The 24,634-nt window shown below is 42.9% G+C and overlaps 1 protein-coding gene and 1 long non-coding RNA gene across 3 annotated transcripts in view; one reads left to right on the top strand and one right to left on the bottom strand.

Moving 5' to 3' along the window:
- Positions 1-24,588, top strand: part of PRIMA1 (proline rich membrane anchor 1) — a 53,061-nt gene extending 28,473 nt beyond the window's left edge. The window contains exons 4-5 of one of the 2 annotated variants that reach the window (XR_014693390.1): positions 17,339-17,566; positions 20,067-24,588. Coding sequence is in view for 1 of the 2 variants with exons in the window: in XM_084520284.1 (XP_084376410.1) it covers positions 20,067-20,166 (100 nt within the window). In the remaining variant the exon portion in view is untranslated. The remainder of the gene's footprint in view (positions 1-17,338; positions 17,567-20,066) is intronic. The other variant, XM_084520284.1, reaches the window with a different exon arrangement.
- LOC311437258 lies at positions 134-20,056 on the bottom strand. Its single transcript, XR_014693391.1, has 2 exons — positions 18,470-20,056; positions 134-15,326 (listed from the first exon to the last, which is right to left on the bottom strand). It is a non-coding gene; the product is annotated as an uncharacterized lncRNA (long non-coding RNA).
- Positions 24,589-24,634: the final 46 nt, after the last annotated feature.

Here is a 24,634-nt window from a genome sequence, read left to right as displayed (position 1 = left end):
ATATGGGACAGAGCCTCAATTTTCAGATTAATGTGAACGTTAATGAAGTTATAATGCTATAGGGTGCTGAGTAATGTCGATAGGTTTTTGTTTTAAAATGTACACGTGGGATGTGAGATTTTTGACCCAGACCCATCACTAATTTCAGCACTTCAAATTGATGCAAGCTATTCTAACCCAAACTCTAGGGTTGTTGGTGTAATTTTTCTTTTGGAGACTCTACGTCTTATTTATTCTTGCTTCAAAATGATCATCTACAGAATCAAATTCAAAACCTGCTTCCTTTAATTTGAAAGCCCATGTGAAGTCTATGTACAACACTTTGTGTAGCAACAATTTCAGCTCCCCTACCTCTCCCTCTGTGATAGATGTGCTTGCATAGATCCCAGGCACTTAGAAAGTATTGACTTCAGTTACACAGAAAAATGTCATAGGGGATCGTTTCTTTAACTAAAGATTTCAATTTTCTGGTAGAAAAAGTCAAAACTTGAAAATCTGTATGAAGACTCCAACTCTAAATCCAATAAATTGATTTAGAAAAGGAAGTACCTTGTGGGAAATGTATTCTCACAACTGGATGGAGTTTCTTAACTCCTCTATTGCTCTGAGTGCTGCTCTGAGGACACCCTACAGTTGTGTTTTCACTGAGTCACTGTTTCATAGAAGGGGGTCTCAGGCAGGGGTTGTAATACAGGTGGGTGACCGGGCTCACAGATAAGAGTGCAATATTCAACCCATAACTCTCAATAGATGCTGCAGTGACATCTGAGTCACAGGGTTTTTGGAGGGAAAAAAAAAAAAAAAAAAAAAAAAAGGAAAAAAGAAAAAAAAAAAAGAAAGAAAATAGTTTTCATGAAAAAGTTATTTGCATTCAAAGCAAATGCAAGACTTTTGACAAGCCCCATCAGGGATATCACAATGGTGGAGCATTGCTCATACTTTCTGGTTGTCTGAAAAGATTATTCAGGATTTGAAGGACAGCATGTCCAAGAGCATCAAAAGAGAAGAATTTAAACAAGAAAGTCTGCATATACTATCTTATTAAATTCGCGTAAGTATTCTTGCTATACTAGCTTAGTTTAAATTAATGCTTATTATTTTTGAGGAGTTGGTAAGCTTTCACTCTGTCTACTGCACTTCAAGAAAATCATCTATAGAGGACTGAAACTGGAGTCCTACTGGATTGGTAACAGTACAAAATTTCTTACTTGTAGTTCCTAATCTACCTAGGACTGTTCACAGTGGATTGTGGTTCAGTTCCAAGTGGGAAGTTGTATTTGTTTCAACAACAACTATTGTATTTGTCTGCCTAATGCCAAATTGTGAATGATTTCTGCCAAGGCTGTAAAATATGCCTACGGGAGCAGTAACTCTCCAGGGCAACTTGTGCCTAGCAAGAAATTGCTCTTCAGATCTGCTCTCTGCTGCTGGTAGATGGGAGGTACGGAAAAGAAATTTAATCAGACAAATTTAGAGCTGCCTTGAAAAGGCTGTGGGAGTTCACATAAACAAGTCTCTTGTGTTTCACGTCAGTGAAGAATAATACATGTACTTGATGAAGACACCAGTTATTTGTCAGCAGTGTGAATATCAACATACAAGTCTGCAGCTTGAACTGGCATTAGGCTCAGAAAAAAATGACAATTCCTCTTAGATCTTATTGTTGACATTCACACTGCTGACAAATGCTAAGCTGAAAACTGCTCAGATGTGGGATGGACGGCTATAAAAGACAATCTTATTAATTATATTTTTACAGACTAACTAGAGCATTGCTTTTCATCAATGAGTCCTTTCTTAAACAACTCTGTCAAATGGATGCCCTGAAGTACCTGGCAGCCTCCCACAGTAGTTCAGGTTCCTTGAACCATTGTAAAGTGTATCTATTGATAAGCCCTAGGAAATAAGATAAGACACTTCACAAGAGAAGCATATCTGTCTTCAACACAAAGTATTATCACCTACTGTTGAGCTGAATTGGTTTTAACTAGTGTGAGAAATCCTCCACTCTATCTTTTGCAGTCTAAGGAAGGAGGGAGGGGGTTAATCTGGCTGATGCTGAAGCTGAGAGTCCCTCCAGCATGTTCCTGGCCCCAAGCTCTGTAACTGTGCTCTGACCCACCCTTTCTCACACCTCCATCCCACCAGCTCTCCTTTCCAGTCCTCCCAGGCTCCCATCCCTGTGCATCTCCTGGAAATGGGGCTTCTGTCATTGCAACATCTCCAACAGATCTGGCTCCCATCTCCAGGGCAGTGTGTCTGATTACCATCTAGATTGGATTAGAACTTTTATACGGCACAACCCTTGCTCTCCAAGGGAAGGCACACTCTCTTTTTTCTTTTTAGAAACCAAAACGCAGCCTGAAGACCCCACCTTTGCCCACCCTGCCTTTTTCTTACCTCTGGGTGAGGATAATGTTGTGTCTCATCAGTGAACAGCATCCCTTCCTTCTAGTGCCATGTCAGGCATGTCTACAGGTTTCAGAGGTGGCACATCTTCAGTTCCTGGTCGCTGAGAGGGCAGTGAGGGAGACCAGGAGAGTGGCAAGGTTTGATGAGAAGGGACTGTTTACAATGCCCATCACAAAATGACCCTAAAGCCCATCTCCTGCTCAGTTTCCCCTCTCTGAGACAGCTATCAAGCCATTTGCCCACATCTCAAGGGTGTCACCTAGGTTCATCACCCACTGTCTGGTGAGCAGTCGAAATGTGGAAGTGGCAAAAATTATTATCCAGTCAAATACTCTGTAAAACCTTTCATGTCACACACCAGAATTTTTATTCAGGACTTTTTTTTACCTCTTCCTGAAGGAACCAGGGAAGGAGATCCACATCTTCACATCTGGAAACCTTCACTCTCATGAGAGCCTGCAGTACACATGGAAACTGGCTTGCCAGCAGCAGATAGTTCATTATCTTTTTTGGAGTATCAGAAAAATCATTTAAATTTTTTTGCCAGCCCATCAACTAAAAAAAGAGTTAAACCAAACTAAAAATACAAAGAACACACTGAACATGATCTCCTTGTAATATACACCTATCTGTGGGTAAAACTTGTACTATCATCCAATCTGTATTAAACTTTAGTATATATATATGGTATATATCTCCCAGTGACAAATTTGTAAGTATTATGAATAATGTATTGCAAATAACCTAACTGGAATAACTTGATAATAGGATTCCAGATTTCTCTGCTTGTTAGTCTTCCAAATAAAGTGGGGTTTACAGCCCACTTCAATGATTTTAATATCCTATTTAGCCGAAAGCATGAGTCTCAGCTTAATTAGCAGTATAAGCACTACAGAGATGCTGAAGAGTGAAATAATGGCAATTACCTGGTTTTGGAGGGTGTAGCAAGAGTTAAATATCTTAGCAAGAGAGTGCAGGCAGAGTTTTATTTCCACTGAGCTTGGATCTGTTGTATTAATCCCTCACTTTCATAAGAATCAAATTTGAAGTAGAAAGAAAAAGAAGAAAAATCCTATTGTGCTTAAGTTAAAATCTCATTTACTGGTTTCAAAGAGCCAGACCCAATCCAACTCTCTTCTGTCTGCTTTTCTATAGCAGCAAGAGAGGGAGAACTTGTCCTCAAGGTATCATAATTCAGCTCTATTTTGATTTGATCTGTTTAAAAAATGTTCATCCTGAGGTTGTTTGTTTTCCCTTGTGAAAGCTAAAACTTCAGCTTATCACCAATTTTTGACACTAAGCATTTTTGTCATAAAATACAACTTTGAGAATCGGTGCTTCTTTATATGAAATATCTACCAAATCCAAGCCAGCATGCTGTTATTTCCATCCCCATCTCTCCCCTGGAAATATTCAAATTCTCCAGTATGAAATGCTAATAAGAAATGCTGAAATCTGTTCCTGTGTTTTCTCATCCATGAGGGCACTAATATCAAAATATCTCAATGAGCTTTAATACTCAGAGCACTGCCAGACTTTTGGGAAGATGCCTATGGGACAGCTCTTCAAAGGCTCTAAATTGCCTGTGTATGATGCTGGGGTCAGCAGAGTTGGGTGCTGCATGGCTGGCACGCTGGTAAAGATGTATGCAGCTGCATAGATCAAGCACTCAAAGAGACTGCACGTGATGTTGTGTTGTGCTGCAGTGTGGTTATACACACGGTGACAGCATCCCCAGTTTTGAAGTATAGGAACAGATAGCTTTTTTGGTCTTGGAGGCAGAGAGATATTTCCTCTTTAAAAAAATGTGAATTTTCTCTTAAGAAACTTTTCCAAGGCACATTAGAAAAAAAAAATAATCAAAGGATTGGCTGAATGTGTGGCACTTTGTGCAGGCAGTAATCAGAGTCTGTGACTCCTTTTGTTTGCAGATTTCTAGGACAGACATAACCACTGGCCAGGGCTCAGACCCATTATAGGCAGTGGGACTTCTCATTTCAGGGGTAAAGAAAGTGCTCTCACAGCTAGAGATTTCTGTAGCACATACCATGACTGAATGAGCAGGTGAATTACTGGTTCCAAATCTGGACTACCTCAGGTATTTCTCCAGCATTTCTCCATCCAAAAATCTGCTGCCCTTTCTCTTCCCCTGGAATGCAGTCACCAAGAAGTAAAAGAAGGGGGTCCAAGGACAATTCATACTTTAGCACAGGCTGGGGGTAGCAATGTCATTTCAGTATTACATGGTTTATGGGCTGGACTTGGGCAAGAGCTCTATGGATGCAAGCAGCTCAAACAAATCTTCATCTGGCAAAAATCAGTGCAGCTTCTGAAACAATCTGTGGAGCTCTGTGCCTCTTAATCAGCTCTGGAGGTGGCTGCCTCCTGAGCTTTTTTCAACATCTACTTACCATGTAAGCACCTGAACCATGGTAAGACAGTAAGACTGGAGGGAAGTGGGAAGGAAACGCAGTAAAGAGGATTAACGAGGGTAGTTTGGTAAATAAACAGCTGAAACGGGGGAGAGAAGGACCTGCATTTTGTAATCCTATTTTTGCAGCTCACTGGTGTGTCAGTGTCTTGCTATGAGAGGAGTGAGATATTTACATAAAAGGGAAAAATAAATCCCTGGTTCTGTTTAATATTAAGATACTGGAGCCACCTCCCAGTTCTCGAAGGCAAGGGCAAAGCAAGCATCCAGGTCTCTGTGCCAGCTGATATGCAGGCCATGCAACCTGACAGGAGGTGTTTAGGATGCTTTCCAATATGCAAAAAACCTGTACTTAGTATCTCCAAAACATCCATACAGTCTGAGATGACCTGTGATCAGATCGTAGTGCCTAGGGATGCAACTCATTGGCTCTGCTGGGTTTTATGTAGGACGGATACCTCCGCTCCCAGCTGTACCACAGGGTTTGCTGACAGAGTCCTCTCGCTAAGTTGGCAGAGAAAGCAGGTTGATGATAGCAAAGTCTCACATAATATATCTTTTATTCACTATTCTTACTTTGTCAAGCCACAACAGCTTTGTATGTGTCTCATAGCCTGAGAGAAAGGTGCCATAAATGCCTACATATGCACATCCTTAAATAGGTGGTGAGTTCACCTTCAGATAACAATTAAATAGAAGAAAGCATTGTACTGAAATAAAATGACAGGCCATATTTACACTGTCTTAAAATTCATTGCTCAGGTATTTTCTAGGGTACTCAACATTGCCCTGTGATTTATGGATGCCATGTACTGCACAATCTAATTTCAGTAGTTGGAGCAGGTTTCAGGAGGTTGGCTTTGTTTAACAAAATGAAGCAGGTGCTTACAAGGGGAAAAGTCTTTCTTTCTTTAAGAGGACAAAAAGTGGGAGTGAGAGCTGTGATGAGCCACTGTGTGTGACAAATGTGTCCCACGGTGCAGAGGTGCATGTCCTACCCGGAAGGCCATGGCCTTCTACTTTTCCCCAGCACATTTTGTACCACTTGCACCCCCAAGAGCAAGGACAGTATAGTTCTCCATGTGGCCATCTCTTATGAGAAGCACTGAGGCTAAGCACAGTCTAGTTCGAAATTGTTATTTATTGCAACAAAACAATGTTTTTCAGTATGGGGAGAGCAGACAGAAGAAGGGCCCAGTCTACTTAGTTGCTGTAAAGTGGATAGCCGCAGTGTGATAGACAACGGACAGGTCAAGATGAATCAAGATTGCTGATCTCTTCTGTTCTCCCCAAAACATTAGACGGGTTTGCACTGAAATGGTGCCTTGATTTTCAGCAGATGGTTGGAAAGACCGTAATTACTCATTAGATGAAGTAGGATAGTTGGTGGAAGAGCTGGGTTAAAAAGTACAGATTGAGGGGAGGACAGTCAAAGGGAAGAGGGTCTGTGGGAGCAGATCTGTTTATCTTTGATGCACTTTCCCGATGTCAAATCAGTCTGGCACTGCAAAAGGGGTCAACTCCTAGGAAGTGCCCTTCAAAGGGCATATGGTCTTCATCAGAAAGGCCTGAGAATGTCACTAAGGACAGTCGAAAGAAAAACAAACTTAAAAATTCTGGAAGAGCAAAAAGACAGTCACGTTGTAGCCTGAGTACCCTTTCTGCTGGCTGAATGTTGATGCTTATCAGTAACAGGTTTGGTGTCTACCACTGAGCACCTCTAACCACAGCCAACCTCTCTGTGTGTTGCCTACCCCCCTTCCAGTGGTGAATTTATTCCCATTCTGAGATGAGGCTGCAGATGATCTACAAACAACAAATGAAATATTATGAGCAACCAGTCGTGCTGCAGGAGATCCCGTTTTTTAACCCTCAAGCAATGAGTTCATAGAATCGCAGAGTGGTTGTGGTTGGAAGGGATCACTTGAGATCATCTAGTCCAACCTATTGCTCTGGCAGGGTCAGTTAGAGCAGATTGCCCAGGACTGCGTCCATCCAGGTTTTGAGTATCTCCACAGAGATATCAATAGCTAACACTACTTATTAAGTGTAGTCCTATTTGATGAAATTTGGGTAAAAAAAAAAAGCAGTTATTCTTCCAAAGAGCCCCAAGCCTGCATGTTGGTTGCTCAGCAATTTCCAGGCTAGCATATTTGAGACAAGCTGCTGAACAGCTTCAAAACTTGACCCACGCCCAGTGTTGTTGCCAGAGCTCAGCTGTATTCATCCTGATGACTCAATGGCACCACTGGGGATTTTGAAAAGGGGCACTCAAGTTAGTACAGTCCAATGATTTTTAGGTACATCAAGACAAAAAAAAAGGTTGGCCTCATTTTTGAAGCAGAATACCAGAAGTATTGCTACTGCTTGTTAGCAGGTTCATTTGACAGATCAAGGACTGATGAGTGGGGTGGATAAAATAGCCTTTCATCTGGACAGAAGGCTGGGCCAAGCTGCATGGGCAGGGCTGTGCAGGAAAGTTTGCTTTGCTGTTGCCTGTGCACTATGTGTATTCATCAGGTAAGCAGGAGGCTCTGCTCTGGCGCTGTCAGTATGGGGTTTTTATAAGCAATGCATGTTTGCATAATTCTTACAGAGGAAGATTTCTCTGTCCATCTTTCTTTCATAAGTTATACCCAAGTGCATATTAGTAGGGAGAAGGTTTGCTGTCATAAATGATTAAAACATCCCCCTATTTCCTCAAAACAGGGATCATTAGAACCCTGCAGGAGGCTGGAGCCACCAATGTAAAACAAATTCCCCGAGCATTGCACAGAATACTCTCCAATGTATATTTTTTTCACTTACTCACTCCTAATTTGTGATGTACTGAAAAAGATGCCAACAGAAATCTGTAGACCATTATGGTCAATCCTGTGGTCATTTAACTTGTCACTGTTAACAGAAATGAGCCTGCCATTTTTCTGTTTTCTGCTGTGGATGAGGCTAGCACATCAAGTGGGCAGAAATCCTGCACTAGATGCAAGTATTTTACAGTAACTGCCTCAGCACAACTGATTTCACCTGTGTGATGCTCATGCTAGTCTGGTAGTACTGGCTGAAATATTTCTGAAATTCATCCCAGTGATATTCAAAGATATAGGCAGATACTGGAGCTTTGAAACCAACAGGAGATTTGTCAGTTTGGATGATTTTACAATGACTTCTCTATTATGTGGTGTTCTTCTTGAAGCCATAACCTCTGAAGTAATATGAATAAATATGAGATAGGGGTTTTAAATGGTGTTTTCACCTCCTCGTATGTTCTCTTCACCTATTAGTCTAAAAACTGACTTTAAACTAAGGACTCTTACATATTCAAAACCTCTCAAGGCAAAGAAATAAAGTTCAATTTCTTAAGAAATTCATTTACCTTTTAAATTTCCCCCTTTTCATGTTGACATGAGGGTGCTTGTGGCTGACCCCAATGCTGAAAACCAACAGCTGAGTCTGAAAGGCACCTGGGACAGTGTGCTGAGACATCTAGGGAAAGTTTTTGGCAGGGTTATTGGGGGCACCTGAGCTTAAGTCTGTATTTGTTACAGTCTGCAAAAACCCAGCAGCCTGGGTTGCCCAGCACAATCTGCTTTATGGTGCAGAGGAAATTGTACCCACGGCACTGCAGTAGGGTGGGAATCAGTTGCTCTAGCTCCGTATCACCCAGAAATTCTCTCTGCACAAAAAGAATCCCCTAGGAACCTGCTGGGTGCCTTTATTGCTTTATCCTTTTCCTTCCCACAGAGGATTTGCAGTGTGTCTGGAGTCAAAGCAGCAGAGCCTGTTTTCTCCAGTGTCTGAACAGCCGCAGCTCCCCGTGGCTTCAGCAGACATGGCAGGTTTGCAGGAGCTCTAAAACCCCAAAAGTCAGAATGAGAAAGCCAGGGAAGCATGGGCCTGATTCATCACTGTCACCCTACTTTTCTTTCTGAATAAGCCTACAGAATTTCAAGTCCCATCTATCTCCCTTTAACCAATTTACCAGGGTGGGAGTGCCAAGCCAGCCCAGCAGAGGGGAGGCTGCGGCTCCAGCATTTTCTGCCCCTCCTGGTATCCACCCCCTTGCTGCAGCACAAAAAGAGCCAGAAGAGCCAGGATTGTGCCCATCCACACACATGGGCATCATTGAACCCTCCCCAGGAGCACCCCAGCGGTTCCTCCATGGGCCCTGTGCCGTCCAAAGGCAGTCACACTGCATGGCTCCCCTCCTTCCTGTGGGGTTGCTGCCACAGAGCTGCACCACTGGGGTGCAGTGGGTGCAGACAGGGTCCCCCCGTACCCAGCTGCAGTCCTTCTTGGGCACAAATTGATTGCTCGCAGCCACCCTTCAGCCCCTTGCTGTTCATGCAGCCACACAGCCTGGTTCCTGCTCCCTCTGCCCTTTCCTCTCCATACCCCAGTACTTACTGCTAAATATTTATAACACTCCCAAGTTGCTGAGCAGCACACTGATCCCCACTCGGACGAGCCTCCCCGCGAGGGTGAGACATGCACTAGGTCAGCGTGGGCAGAGCTGGGGGTGGGAGAAGATGGCATTTGCCTGGATGGCCCTGCTCTGCCACACGCCTGCTTCGTTCCTGCGGTGTTCCTGCAGCCAGTGGGTATGTGGTCACCCCTCCAGTATCACCAGGCTGGAGGATAGTGCTGCCAGTTTGTCCAGCTTGGAGCATCGTTGGTTAAACATCTATGTCAGATGGTGTTTTTGGAGTGGCCTGTTGTCGGAGCATCACAGCATCTATTGCCCAAGCTAATGACAGGTGATGGAGTGAAGCACAGAGAGAAGTGAAGGGTCTGATCCCAACTGTGTGCAAGTTAAGAGTGGGGAGACAGGGTCATTCCTCTTTCTAGCCTTTGCCTTAAACCATCCTTGCAAAGAGGCCCCATATGTGGAGTATCCAATAGTGGAGTGTCTTCTTTGGTGTCTGCTTTTTGAGGCGGTGATGAGAAACGTCGTGAAAGACATTAATTCCCCCAAGCAGCAGTAACTGCACACAAACCTGGCTCTTTCCTTAGGTTGCTCTGGAGCCTGGGAGCCTTGTGCTCTTCTGAGTACAGAGACTGGCTGAACTCAAATCCTTCCTCAGAAATAGTCCCCACTTATAATTAGCTAAACCTACTTAGCTCCCAAACTACACAAACCCAGATCTTTGTGCAGACATTAAGGTGCATAGGACTTGCTGCTTGCAGTGCCCCTGCATGGGCTTGCCCAGTATCACACCTGGGGAACGGGAAGGCTGGGACCACTGTGTGCAGTCAGCTTGGTGGGTTTGTATTTTTCCTGCAAAGAGCCAAGTCTGGCTCTGCAGACTTTTCTTCTTGATAGGAGAAATTTAGGAGCAGCTGCTTGGAAATCAGTGGTGTTACTCTAGTTGGTGGCAGGGACAGATTGCTTCAAATGCAAAGTGATCCAGAGTTGCAGAGGTCAGCTTATTTTACAAATTTTGTTTTTCTTCTCAACTCTTTGCATTTATTTGCCTTGCAAATACTCTTCTATTAAAGACATTTCTACAACAGAATTTTGGTTCACCTGCACAGAATGCAAGTAACAATTCTGTGAATCTCTGCTCAAATGACTGTGAAATTACAGTAGCCTTTTTCTTCTATATGGATCAAGTCCATCACACAAGTTGTTGCCCAAATTTGCAAGGGATCAAATAGCAAGGTAGCTATCTACATTCAGCAAAAAATCTGGTCACAAAGTAGCACAGCAGATCAACTTTGTTTTGGGGATGGAAAAGTCCAGTGCCTAGAATGGCAATATCTGTAGTTTCTTGGATGGTGAGAGACATAATATCCTTCAGAGAAAATGAAAGAGCAGTGGAGAGCAGCCCTTGCTCATCTCTCTCTGCCACCTTATTATTCTAGCCCCACATATTTCCAGTACTGGTGGTCCCCCTGGCCTAGAGCATGGCACACCAACAGCCAGAGGTGGAGTGGGATTCCTGCACTGCCTCCTCCACTTCCCAAAGAGACGTCTTTTTGTAAGGACAAATTCCACATGGAAGCCCAGCTAAGTAATAGTTTATAAATAGCTTTTTTTTCTGGCCTCACTGTAGCTGAGCAGAGCAATTAGGTAGCTCTCATGTGTTGTTCAGTGTGTATGTTTAGATGTCTATAAAACAAGCAAGGTATTAATCAGGATTGATACAGCTGGGCACTTGAAAAGCATGTTTCTCCAGATTTCCTTAATGTTTGTTAAGCACGGAGGACAGAAAGAACTAAACAGTGATAAACATTGTTCTGTCTGCACCAGAAAGACTGGAGAATGTTATGGGACTAGGAGAAAGAAGGTCTTGAGTTTTGGCTTTCACTCATGGTTCTGTATTACCAGCAAGTTGTGGATGAGCAGAGCAGGGCTTTCTGCCTCCATGCCACAGCTGTGTGAACATGCATGGCTGAGTTCTTTGCGAGTCATGGAGAGCTCTCACAGGCATGCAGAAATCAAGGACCAAACCTCCATGTGTTCAGCTTCTGGACACAAAAGCCCACAGAGTGTGTACAGTCCATTTTGGGGGCAGCCTTCAATTTTTGTCCAACACTGCACAAGCCCCATGATTTTGATTTTAGTGACACCAATATAATGCCAGCAATGCATCCAGTTTGTAGGATGTTCACAGAGGGGGTCTGGGAAATACTATTGTGCCTGAAATGGGGAACAAACAACAAAAAGAGCAAAATGGGAGAGTCTGCTGCTTTTCTTATCCAGCTGAACCTATTCCCAGCCACCACCCAGCCCTGGCTGATGATGTGAAGCAACCCAGCCCATTTCCAGCTCTGGCTATAGGTATTGCTGTGGTCACTGAGTGTCAGCCCCTGAGTAACTGAAGCCATGTGTGAAGTAGTCAGTATTTCAGCTTTGCTTCTTCAGCATGGCAGCCTGAACATCGTAGTAACATAGCACTGGAACAAGACCCTCAGGTCTCCCTGTGTGACCCCAGTATTGTGAGCAATTTGGCATTTGATCTCTTCCATAAACATATCAGTCTCTTTCTTGAAGCCATGTTGTTTTCCCTCAGTCCCTGCTCCTTCCTCCAGCAATCCCTACTCAAACCATTATTCTTCTGAGGGCAAGAAACTTGTTTGCATCTCCAGCCTAAACTTACCTGTGTCTACTTCCCATTTCTTCTTTTAAGTAACTTTTTTCCAGTATTCCTTAAAACCAATCCCATCTCCTCTTTTCATTAGACTAAATAGTTCAAATTTTATTGTCTTCCATGAGAAATTTGAGCTGGCTGCTCTCTTAAAACTATATACTAGCTTAGGCAGACCCTGCCTAACACAACAGAGTTACTAACAGCCCCAGTTATCAGCGTACTATATGCATATAGACAGTATCAGGCAGTTTCTGCATTGCTTGATTGTGGTTTTGGCCATCTTCCAGATGTGTTTTGGCTTTGTTAGAAGCAGGGTGCCTTCATTCCATGCATTAAACCTCTCTTCTTTCTTTTTTCCATTTAGTGGCTTTTTGCCAGGCTGAAAGGCCAGCAACATGAGCTCATTGTTTCACATTAGGCCCATTCATTTTATTTCCTTTTGTCATCAAAACATATCGATGATGTATTCTGCACTGAAAACACCCAATGGATAACATCAGCTGTCATATCCCTCCAGTCAATAAAACCTTTTAAAGATCATTATAGGGAGCGCAAAGAATGAGGGGTGACTGAAAGTACTTTTTATCAATTACCTCAGTTAATAGTCCAATAATAAAGCTGCTTCTCTTCCTTAAGATAGGTTTTGTGTAGGTGATAAGTAAGGAGCATAATTTTGAAGCTAGTTTAATTGAAGGCTGAGTAGGAAATGTGATTACATCACTTTAGTCTCCCAGGGACAGATCTTTCTTTGTTGCCTCATAAAAAATCTTGCTCAAGTCCACCAAAGCCTGTGGAATTACTTTGACTTTGCACTACCAAAAATAAATGAGGACTAAACTCCACTTCTTAAATTTCATGTGTGTCTCAGCAATCTACTGCAATTACTTCCAATCTGAACAGGCCAAATCCTCCCTTCAGATAGACTCAGAGTGACTTCAGCAGGCTGGGGTAGGTACACCTCTGCTGCAAAAGATCTGCCCACTGCATTTTAGAGTCCAACAGCCTCTAAGTGCTGATGAACAGCTGCAGAATGGCTCTGTATGGAAATGGTTTTCCCTGAGAGGAGCACTCAGCAAAGGCTAGACATTCAATCTGAGCACAGTGAGAGGGATCTGACTATCACAGGGGAGTGTGAAACACCCCAAAATGGAAATCACCCACTTGCCTGCGGAGCTCACTTAAATATACTCCAGAAATTGGTCAGCTAAAAATGGCTGTGAGGGAGAGCTGAGACAGCTGTAAATTGCGGGCTTGAAAATGCTCCTGTGAATATCCAGAAAACAAAAAACTCTGCTTAGGAAATGGTATATTGGGGCTAGATCAAAGCCTATTGATGCAACATGACTGACAGTGCTGTGAAAGAGACTTTTCTGGTTTGTATACTGGTTCTAGCTCATGCACTTGTACAGATCTCCCCTTCTGCACGTAGGAGACTAATTGAGTAACATGTCCAGATGGAGATGCTTTTTAATATAACTGTAAAACATTTGCTCTGTACGTGGGAAGTAGCTGAACTAGTAACCTCTTCCTATGACTAATGAGTAGTATGCTGCTTGTTTTCTGGACAGACTGATGGTCCACATATGGCTGTTAACTAATTAAATAGAGAAAAACTAAGGTTTCAAAGAATGTCCGTCTTAGAAGCCTTAGGGCTTCTTCTTTGATTTCTATCTTTATATTGACAAATAAAAAATATCCAGATTGAACTTTTCTGATCCCTTTGAGACAGACAAATGGAAGTCAGAATGTGACTCCCTTTCCATGAGTCTGAAAACAATCTCCAGAGAAGTGGCCTTCCCGTTTATTGGGAGACACAGTGCCTGTGTGGCCAGGCCACAGCACCAGGCTGGCCAGCCCGGGTTAGTCACAAGGCAAGGCACATGGTGGGTGGCTGCACACAAGCTTTCTAGATTCGACAGCTGTGTCCCAGAAAGCAACTTTCTTCAGAGCATTGAGTCTCTCTAGCAGGGGTCCTGTTCACAAAACAGTCTTAGAAAGCAAGTTTGCTTCTCCCACCAGTTGCTATTATGGGAACTGATTCATCTCTGGTAGCTGATGCCCAGCATGAATCAAACTGCTGTTTGATGAACGCCCACAGTGCTGAGATGTAAACACCCTCCATTCACTTACTTTGCATTCTTATAAGTATTCAGGTTACTGAGACAGATGGTCTACTAACTGTGTACAAAATTTATTCCTCCATTCCTACCTGTATCTGCTAAATAAGGATTTTTTGAAGTGTGACAGTAGTCCACACATCATCCTGTCTGGGCTTCCAGCAACGAAGTCTTGCCAAGAGCTCTAAGCATAGCTGCCACAGGTATTGTTAACATCCGAGTCTGGGAGGAGTGAAACTGAGTGAAAATATAGTTACCAGCTATGTACCCCATTTCAACTCAAGAAGATGCTGCTACAGTTGGATCACTAGTGGTACCTAGACAGCTTGGATATAGTACACTGAAGACCCATGAGGATAGACCAATCCTATAAAAGCAAATGGATGTGTTGTATGAGAGCCAATTTTACTGAAAATCATTAATTTTTATGTGTTGATAGCTAATTAAATATTTATCCTTATAGAGAGTAGCTTTGAAGTCATTGCACGTACAAGTGATATATCTCGACTCCCTAGTATGCCTCTTCCCTTCTGTCGCTTTGCCCTGGGGAGCGACAGGCATACACACAACCAGTCACCAACAACACAGGAGGGGCTCATGAGTCATGGTGTCCCTTGTGGTAGAACAGGTCTCCAGCTGTTTATTTTGCCCTGTAGAACTTCTTAAGTGCATTTTACAATTTTGTACCACTATTCAGGAAAGACTTGTACTGTGGTCTTCTGAGCTTCTTCTACTGTGGTCTCCTCTCCTCAAACAACACACAGCAGGGAGGGCAAAGTGGCTTTTCTTCCTCTGACTGCTTTTTAAAAGGAAAATTATGTTCTTTTCCCATTTTGTAAAAAGCAGAGTAGACATTTCCCTCAGCAAATCCCAAGCAGAGGCAGGCATTCTGGCAGTGCTAAGTAGAGCATCAGAGCCCCAGCAGGAGATGAATTTAAGATTCCTACATTGTTCTGCTGCCAGCCTAAAGTCAACCGCTCTTAGCTGGGCTGCGTTTCCCTGGGATCCATCCTTCCTGAATGCTGCCTATGGGGCAACAGCATTCAACAGAGACATTGCAATGGAGGCAGGCAGTAGAAAACTAGCAGGGTTCAGGCTTCTTATGAAGTCACTTTTTAATTCTATAATCTCATCCCTTCAAAGCACAAAATAACTTGAAAAGTATGAGCATGTGGATTGGGATGTGTCTTTTAAACTCCATTGCAGTTTACTCTTTTGGAGAAAGCTTCTATTCCAATTTCTAGGTGATCTGATTCTCCTCAATGCTTCAAATGGCTATGAACAACAAGACATAATAAAGTCCTGATTAAATAAACAGTTTGCTAATCATTTGATTGATTTTCTCTAAAAACTCGTTTTTTTTTTAAATGTGTGCAAATGAGACAAATGAGAACAAACCCTCCCATAGTACACTACCAGCAGAACTGCATTACAAGCATAGACCTACATCTATGCCGAATTTACACCAGCAGCAAAAGCTAGGAGGGAGGGTTTGGTCAAACATGCCAGCTGAGTTTTGTGAGTAGACAGGATCATGTGCCCCAAACTGTGTTTCCTTGTCCTGGTTTCAGCTGGAATAGAGTTAATTTTCTTCATAGCGGCTGGTATGATGCTGTGTTTTGGACTTAGGATGGGAATAATGCTGATAGCACAGAATCACAGAGGTTGGAAGGAACCTCTGGAGATCATCTAGTCCAATTCCCCTGCCAAGCAGGATCACCTACAGCACATTGCACAGGATTGTATCCAGTCTGGTTTTGAGTATCTCCAGAGAGGGAGGCTCCACATCCTTCCTGGGCAACCTGTTCCAGTGCTCTATCACCCTCACAGCAAAGAAGTTTTTCCTCATATTCAGCTGGAACTTCCCGTGTTTCCATTTGTTCCCAATCCTTTTTATCCTGTTGCTGGGCACCACTGAAAAGAGTCTGGTCCCATGCTCTTGAGACCGTCCCTTCAGATATTTACACATTGATAAGATTCTCTCTTAGCATTCTTCATGCTAAACAGTCCCAGGTCTCTCAGCCTCTCCTCATATGGCAGATGCTCCAGTCCCCTGATCATCTTAGTTGCCCTCCTCTGGACTTGCTCCAGTAGTTCAATAGCCCTCTGGTACTGGGGAGTCCCGAACTGGACACAATAGTCCAGGTGAGGCCTCACCAGGGCTGAGTAGAGAGGCAGTGTCACCTCCCTTGACCTGACTCTTCCTAATGCGGCCCCAGGATACCATTGGCCTTCTTGGCTACTAGGGCACATGGCTGGCTGGTGGTTAACTTCTTGGCCACCAGGATTCCCGGGGGGGGGACATCACTAGCTGCAGGCCTCCAACTGGATTCTGCACTGCTGATCACAGCCCTCTGAGCTCTGCTACCCAGCCTGTTCTCAATCCTCCTCAATGTCCACTCATCCACCCCATACTTTCCGAGCTTGGTTATGAGGATGTTGTGGGAGAAAACACTGTCAAAAGCCTTGCTGAAGTCAAGGCAGACAATATCCACTGATATTGTCCCATCTACCCAGCCTGTCATCCCATCATAGAAGGCTATCAGATTGGCTAAGCATGATTTCCCCTTGGTGAATCCATGCCAACTACTCCTGATTACGTTCTTGTCCTCCACGTGCTAACACCAATGTTTCAGTACTTGCAGAGCAGTGCTTACGGAGAGCCAAGGACTTTTCTGCTTCTCATGCTACCCAGCCTGCTGGCTGGGGGTGCTGGAAGGGGACTCAGCCAGGACAGGTGATCCAGGCTGACCACAGGGATATCCCATGCCATATGGCATCATGCTGAACAATAAAACTGGGGGGTAGGGGGTAGCCAGAGGGGGTAAGCCACTTTTTGGGGATAGCCTGGGCATCAGTCAGCAGGTGGTAAGCAATTGTATTGTTCATATTTTGTTTTGTATTTTCATTATTATTATTATATTATTATTTTCCCTTCCTTTTCTGTTCTACTAAACTGTCTTTATCTCAACCCACATTTTTAACTTTTTCCAATTTCTCTCCCCCATACCACTGAGGGGGGAGTGAGTGAATGTCTCTGTGGTGCTTAGCTGCCTGCCAGGTTAAAACACAGACTTTCTCTAAGAGCTTTCCTAAAGACAAAAACCTACAAATTCTGTTTGACTGTGCATTGTTACATTGACCTTTACACAGGACTGCAGAGAGCTGGTACGAGCCAATATGAATTTCCTTGACAAATGAGATTTATCATTAAATGTGATCAGAAATGGAAGCTTAACTTGGGAAATGCACTATTAAATGGCTGTTTGATGCTTTCTTGATTTTAGGACTCATGCAAATTAATGCATACATGGTGGAGAGCTCGTTATGGACTCAGATGCATCATTTCAGGCGTGTACTAAGCAGTGCAGAGTTGCATTTACTTTTCATTCACAGATGTTTTGCATGAAGAGTGCACCAATTTGCTTGCTAAACATCAAAGCATGATGTGTAGCAAATCATACCGTAAATCAGTGCAAACCACTTAGCAAACAGCCTGTTTCACCTGCCACCAAGTGAGTATGCCAGATATGAATAGTTCCCTGCTCATTCCCTCACTAATTCGACCCATCCCTCCCTGCCAGTGAAGAGCAACCTTGAAATAAAAATGCATAAATGCAGGGCCACAGCATTTAATCTGAAAGGGCTTGGAATCCTACATATAGGAAGATCATGCATAACCTGCTTATCAGGCTCAAAATAGGGTAATAGGGTTCTCCTTGGTGTATAAGAGGAAAACTGTATACTGTGATCACAACAGCCAACAAAATCTGAGGGAAAAAAGGAGGAGGTAGTGATACACAGAGCTGGCAACACTGAAAGAGCTAGTGCCCTAATGCCAAAGCATGGTTTAAAAATCACAAAATACCAGAAAGATTCTAGGATTCTATATAAATAAACACCTCAGATTGCCATTTCATTGAGACCCAAGACAGTTGCTCTGTTTTACTCACACTGACCCTGAGTAGTCGATAAAGCAGAGGAGGATGTTGGGGCTGCAGAGACAGCAGAACCCCAATAAAATCTCCATTCTGCTATTTTCAGGCTCTGAAAAAAAATAAGTTCTGGTTCATTCTAGTATAGGTCATACAATATCACAGGGAGCCTCTTCAGAAGGGTCTCACTGTCGGAGGGCAGTCTCCAAACAAACAAATCTCCAGGCAGGGGAGGTAAAAGAGCTCCTGGAGACCAGAAACAGAAGTCAAAAAAGGGGAAGAAGGGAAACAGAGCAGAGTTTCAGGAGGACTAAACTTTCTTTTCTCTTGACCATTCTTGAAATCACTTCTAGGGGATAATTCTTGAGGAAAGAAAGAGGCCAGGCAGGAAATGAAAGGGGGAGGGGGGAGGTAGGGCAGAAACACATAGGACAGCAAAATAAAGAAAGAAGGGGTAAACAGGAGAAATGAGGGGAATATTACCTCTGCATTTCTGCTGAGAGATGTGGTGGAGTGGATCGGTGCTTTACAATGGTATGAAAGACAGAGCCTCAGGATCTCGTGTCAGATATAGGCAGGCATGGCATGTTAGCAGCTGAAAAGGGGTTCAGTAGAGTTCTTAGGCTCACCTTCCCTTCCATTTTAATTCTCTAACAGCTGAAACCACAGCTAATATTAACAAGCCTTAACCCTTACCAGGGAGTAAGATACCATAGTCAGAGTTATCTTCTTCAACATTACAAGAGAAACAATTTTATCTTCCTGTAGTCATTCTCCATAAACCTTTCACTAATGCCTTTATCTGCTGAAATTAAATGTGCTTAACTATTTTTATTGATTGATGTTTGCATTGTTAAATAATGCCAAGAACATTAGCAGAAAATGTTGCATTATATGTGTGTATGTAGTGTTCTTTTTGCTCTTACAAGCATCTTGAACTCAAGGCACTAATGGATGAGGTATCTACATGGAAAGCACAGAGCTTTTGCCTCTTACTGTGTATAAAACTTTGTCTTTAAATAAAGGCCATGCCACTTTTGAGGAGAGAAATTGTGGAGGAAACAATCCATGATGTAACAAGGTCTGTTATAGGACTTATGCTCAGGTCTTCCCTTTCAGAGTCACTTTAAAATCCCAAAGAAGATGCTTTTACTCAGTGATTTTCAGATTTTTGTTGGTTTTCTGCACTTGCTGAGCATTTGCTGAATTGCCTCACGATTAGCATTATTGGATCTAGACAGTGTTACCAAATGGTGCCAATGACCACTAAATACAAAGGGAAATGCTTCAGTGATTGGTGTTGGGGGACTGGCAGATCATAGCAGGAACTGTGTTTTCAGTCACTAGCTTCAACAACTAGATGGACTTCTCTGTCTGAACTAGTTAACTAGGCCTCCTTCACAAGCCATATGGAGAAACAGGAATGCCTCTGACATATTTTGGGTATCCACTTAAGATGATCAGAATCATGTTTTAAAAGTACCTCTTTCTGTCCACTGACTGTGAAGAGAGTCTAGCCTGGCCACCACAGATGTACATATTGACACCTGCTCAGACAAGTCCTCTCCTAGTGACTGAACACAGTGGTTTTATAAAGACTGCTGGGTGAGCTGGGTCCTCAGTGAACACGACTGGCCATCATCACAGTTTGAATGATGTGGCACTTCAAGGCAAAAGGCCCAGGAGTTGCCCAAGGCAGAGCCTCAGCCAGTGCCTGCGCTCCAGGGATAAAGGTGGCAGTGGAGAGCTGGGAACATACATGGCCCCATGCAGGAGGGCTCTCCGGGCAGCTTTCATTTCATTCAACACACACACCAGTATCTATACGTAAGCTGACATGAGGAGACCAACAGCCCAGCATGTGGCTTAGGACCAGACCCCTCACCTTCCAGCTGAATCATAAGGTTTGACAAAATTTAACTGCTGATTTGACCTGTGCTCAGAAAGGGAAAATAGAGGAAATATTCACTGTTATAATGTACTTTAAATTTCCTTGATTTTCTGTATTGACAATGTTTATCTGTGTCCTTTCTTCTCCCCCCACCCTACCTATACATCACTGAACCTGGGATCACCTAAGGAAACCCATGAGAAAAGAAGAGAACGGAACCAGTCGGGCTGAATATGCAATGACCTCCTCCCAAAACAACAAAACAGTTGACAACAGTGCGGTCGTATAATCCCTGAAACCCCACTGAGGTGCAGGAGGTGGTAAACTTTTAAAGCACACGCATGGAGTATGCAAGGTGGGTGAAATAAGGCACCGAAAGGGGCTCTGTGGCCACGGACTTCATTTCAGAAATAGCGCACGCATCAGTGACTAAGAAGAGAAAAGCAGGCTGCTCTTCAGGCTTGCTGCTTCTCCAAGGGAGGATAAATTCACCTGTCCAGGCTGCCCAGAGAAAAGGCAACACAAAGGCATAGGCATCGCATGCTGCACGTCGTGAAAGCAACGTCACGATGCCTCCTGCTTCCTCTCCACCCACTGTTTAGTTTGAACTGGGTGCCCACAAAAAGCTCCTTAAATAGGGTCTTTCAAGGAGAAGGTGATCTGCCAGAGTGGCAGCAGTTTATTATAAATGTGTCTGAGGGTCAAGGGTGGGAGCTGTCACCTACATGCTTCGCCAGCCCGTGCAGTGTTTTCACCTAGAACCTAGCAGCTTTGTATCCTTATACTTCACTCATTCTTATCATTTTTATTACTTCATTATTAAAAAGGGAAAAAAAATCTGTTAAGCCATCAAGGAACCAAAAGTTGGATGAACTTGTGACTGAACTTGTGACCAGGAAATTCATCTGTGGTCTGGTGACTATGCAATTTCCAAGGCTGAAGACGTTTCAGGCAAAATAAATCAATTTTAGCATTTTATTTTAGCAATTAGCATTGCTAATGAAAGAGAGATATTATTAAGAGGTGCTTTGAACATTATTACTTTACAGTTAGCCTCCTTTTCCACATCACATCCTTTTTATCTTTTAAAAAGTCCCTCCTTTGTGAAAGTCTACACATTTCCCTGTGTTTGCATCACACTGATTCGCCAGGGAAACCCCTACATGAAAGATTTTGTTTACATCTTGGAGTGAGCATTTGGGTGAGATTTTGTAGAGAGGATGAGCAGCCCTTTGGAGTCCTTTTCCTTCACTGATGAGTGTTGTTTCCTGAAAGTGTCAAGTCTCATGAAATGACCCACCAAGGATGCTGTAGATCTGGCTTAGAGGACCATTTTTGAGGGCCTTGTAAGCTGATTGTGCCCATGTTAACTCAGTCTCTGCCTCTCCTGGGAGAGACTGCCAGTCGTGCCAAATTCAGCATAATAGCTTAGTATTGTACTTTCCGTGACATGGATTGCAGACTACTTAAAGCAAAGCTGAATCCACCCAAATCCATTTCATTTAGGATCTCAGGTTAGACTCAGTAAGCAACCCTTAGGATAAAGGCAATTGGACTGGCCGAGCCACTGGTCTTTACCCACCTCCTGAAAACTTTTCTTTGTGTCACACCTCCACATGTATGTCTCCATTTACCTCTGTGCTGAAAGTAGTGACGCAGTGAAAGACAAATGTGCACCCTGGCTTCTTGTCTGGACATCAAGCACCAATACCACTGGGTCTCCGTGTCTGTGAGTAACTCTCAGGGGCCAACCCGCTCCTGGTCTGGGATGTGGCTGTTCCCCAGCCATCGCGTCCATCGGTAATGCAACACACCAATGCTTTCAGTTTTATGTAAGGATGTGCCTGAACTGCAGAAAGCAGATCTGGATTTTGAACGTGTTCCTGTCTGCATTTGGTCTATCTCTGGGATGTAGAGCTTGGCCTGATGGTAGAGGAAGACAATGTTCTGCAGACCTTCCCTGAAAAAGCTCCGGGATGCTTGAATCAGCATTTTCAGCTCAGGCCCATCTCTAGTTTTCTATTACCTATTGAACAATAGGATATATGTAAATATAAGTATCTTTTCAATGATAAAATGAAATGCTGCTATATACCGCTGTTGAGAAATTTATGGAGTTATTCATTTAGCTTTTTAGCCTGTCACCATTATGTAGAAGTTTAGCTACATAAAATTATTTTTAAAGGCTAGACCTTCTTGAGAAGTGAATTATAAAAGTGAAAGGGAACAAGTAACCTTTTGCCCAAGACTATGATCATTTCCTGCCATATTTATATTGTGTGCTTGCACAAGATACAGTGATATGCTCTTAGATCCAAAGTGGGATTAAAATGACAGAATTTACATTTTGAGTCTAGTATCCCAAATGTTGATTGCCTAAAGCACTTAGCCCCTAAATACTATAATAAAAATATTGCAAGTATATTTCTAGAATATTTTTAAAGCTATAATATTTATTTTGGTGTAGTTACCTATGTTTGCCTTTCTTTTTTTACTCCAGTTGTTTCTGCCTAAATGTGTCATAGTTTGAGACTGGTTGCATGTTTAGCTGAGAGTATAAGTATGAATGCAGATGAGTTTAGCATGATATGGGCTCAGGATTAGCACTTTCTCCTAAAGGTTGTTGATTTTACTTATTTCATAATAAAGCTTTAAAGGCATGTTCTAAAAGGCCAAAATCACAAAAGGGATTTGTAGCTCATTATATTCATCAAAATGTGTCTGTTTTTGCAAGAAAAAGTCTAAAGAAATGGTCAGTGGATTCTGTCTTATTTTCTATGATGTCAATGGTAAAATGTCCTTACTGAGAGAAAACCATGGTGTATGACATAACCCATGAGCAAACCTCCCCTACTGCCCCGGAGGTCTCCTCAGTGGAACAGGCTTCATGCAGAGCAGGAAGGCAGCACGTTTCAAGAAGCCACACATGGGGACTGGCATCTATTTCCAACTCTGCTGTTTACTAGCAAGTAATTTTGCCTCTCTGTGCCTCAATTTATCCATCTGTGTAGTCAAGATAAAAATACTTAACAGCTCTGTGGCAGTATTTTGAGAGATGTATATGTATCTTACTTGCATAGGCAGAGTTACACTGTCATCATATCCAACATGCTGTTATTAAATAAATGTATCTGGGCACATCATCGCCATAATACTCACACTTTCCAAGGTACTTCATAAGCAAACAATCCCCAGTGTGTTTCATTAATCCACTGGCCACAGAAGAGCAGCAGACAGGCTGGGAGTTGCTCCTCTGCTTCTCCAGAGTCCTTGTTCTCAGCACTTACACAGCTGCATTGCTGGCAGAGATGGGAAATTCTTTTTGGGGCAGTTTTGCTGCCATTATTGTAGAATTCTGTGCATACAAATACAGTTGAATGCAGTAAATATACCAAAAAATTAAGGTGATCTTCAGAAAGTCACTTGGAAAAGTATGCTGGAAGCAGATTAAGTCTTCAGAAAAGTGAGGCCAGAAAGGCAGTGTCTCTGAGGAATGATTTTTGAAGTTTTCTGATGTGGCTTAAGAGTTTGTTTAACACTCCACAGACTACTTGCTTTTCTAAAACAGCCTTCTGTGCTTCCTTATTGTACTATAATTAAATACAAAGGGAAAGGAAAGGTCTTGATGGATAAGGGCCTCACTGAGCAGTGACCCTGGATCTAGGGAACTGGCAACTCAAAATACAGCTCTACAAGCATTGCAAGTTTATTTTTAGCCACCAAAATATCAGACGCAGAAAGGTCCTGTAAAGCTCCATTCACAAAATGGCCAGATCCTTGGCAGATGCAAAGGTGGCCTGTTTCTAGACAGAAGTCGATTGCTGTGCTCTGACCCCTCTGACCACCACCAGGCAGCCTCACAAAATAGAAAACCGCTTTTTTTTTTTAAATCTGAGGGAGAGCATTAACTCAAAATTTCTTTTCTACAAGCATCACCACTAGCAGACACAAGCAGAGACTGCACTTTAAGGGTCTGAGCTGCCAAACATTGTTTCCTCGGTCCTCCACAACACCAGGAAGGCCGAGCTGAGGTGTCCGCTTGTTGCAGGAAGCCTCGGCCATGCGGCCCTTCCTGGCGCAGACCCACCGCAGAGGTGTGACCAGGAAAGCATCTCCACCTCACGTAGATGCTGCAAAAACAGACACGGAAGGAAAGAGGAGAGTTCTAAGATATAAATATGTTGATATATATCTAGGCAGAGACCTAATTGTCCAGTCTTGCATGCCATATGGTCATGCACAGCATGTGAAGCAAGCGTGGCCCTGCTGCTCCAACCAGGTAATGACCATAGATGCTGCCAAGCAATGGAGAATCAGGCCTGTGGTAGATATGTATTTACAATACTTCCTGCATCTGTACAAACAAAAATATATTATTTTAAACTACAAAATAGTGTGTTTAAATCAATGCATGAATGTAAATATTCTAAGATCTGCCTTCTTGACTGTGTACCACATGTACAGATGAAAACGAATATTGTTTATAGGAAATCTGTATCAGTGGTTAAATGACTAAAGAGAAAAAATATCAGAATTAATGTTGTCATGTTTCTCAAACAAGCCATTAATGTATATTTAGTATTTAAGGATATTGCTCAATAAGTATGTTCTGTACCAAAAACTGTGTTGCATATACAGATTGTGCAGTACCCTATTTTAAAAAGGCACCATAATTAATTTTTATTTTAAATAAAAATGTACTTGTAAAAAGTTTCCTGTGTCCTGTGGGTTATGTAGCTGAGGGTTGAGACATGGTA

This window comes from Aythya ferina (genome assembly GCF_964211825.1).
Source record: "Aythya ferina genome assembly, chromosome: 5".
NCBI classification, from domain to species: domain Eukaryota; kingdom Metazoa; phylum Chordata; class Aves; order Anseriformes; family Anatidae; genus Aythya; species Aythya ferina.
Note: the sequence above shows the minus strand (reverse complement) of the source record. Positions and strands in the feature narration are given on the sequence as shown.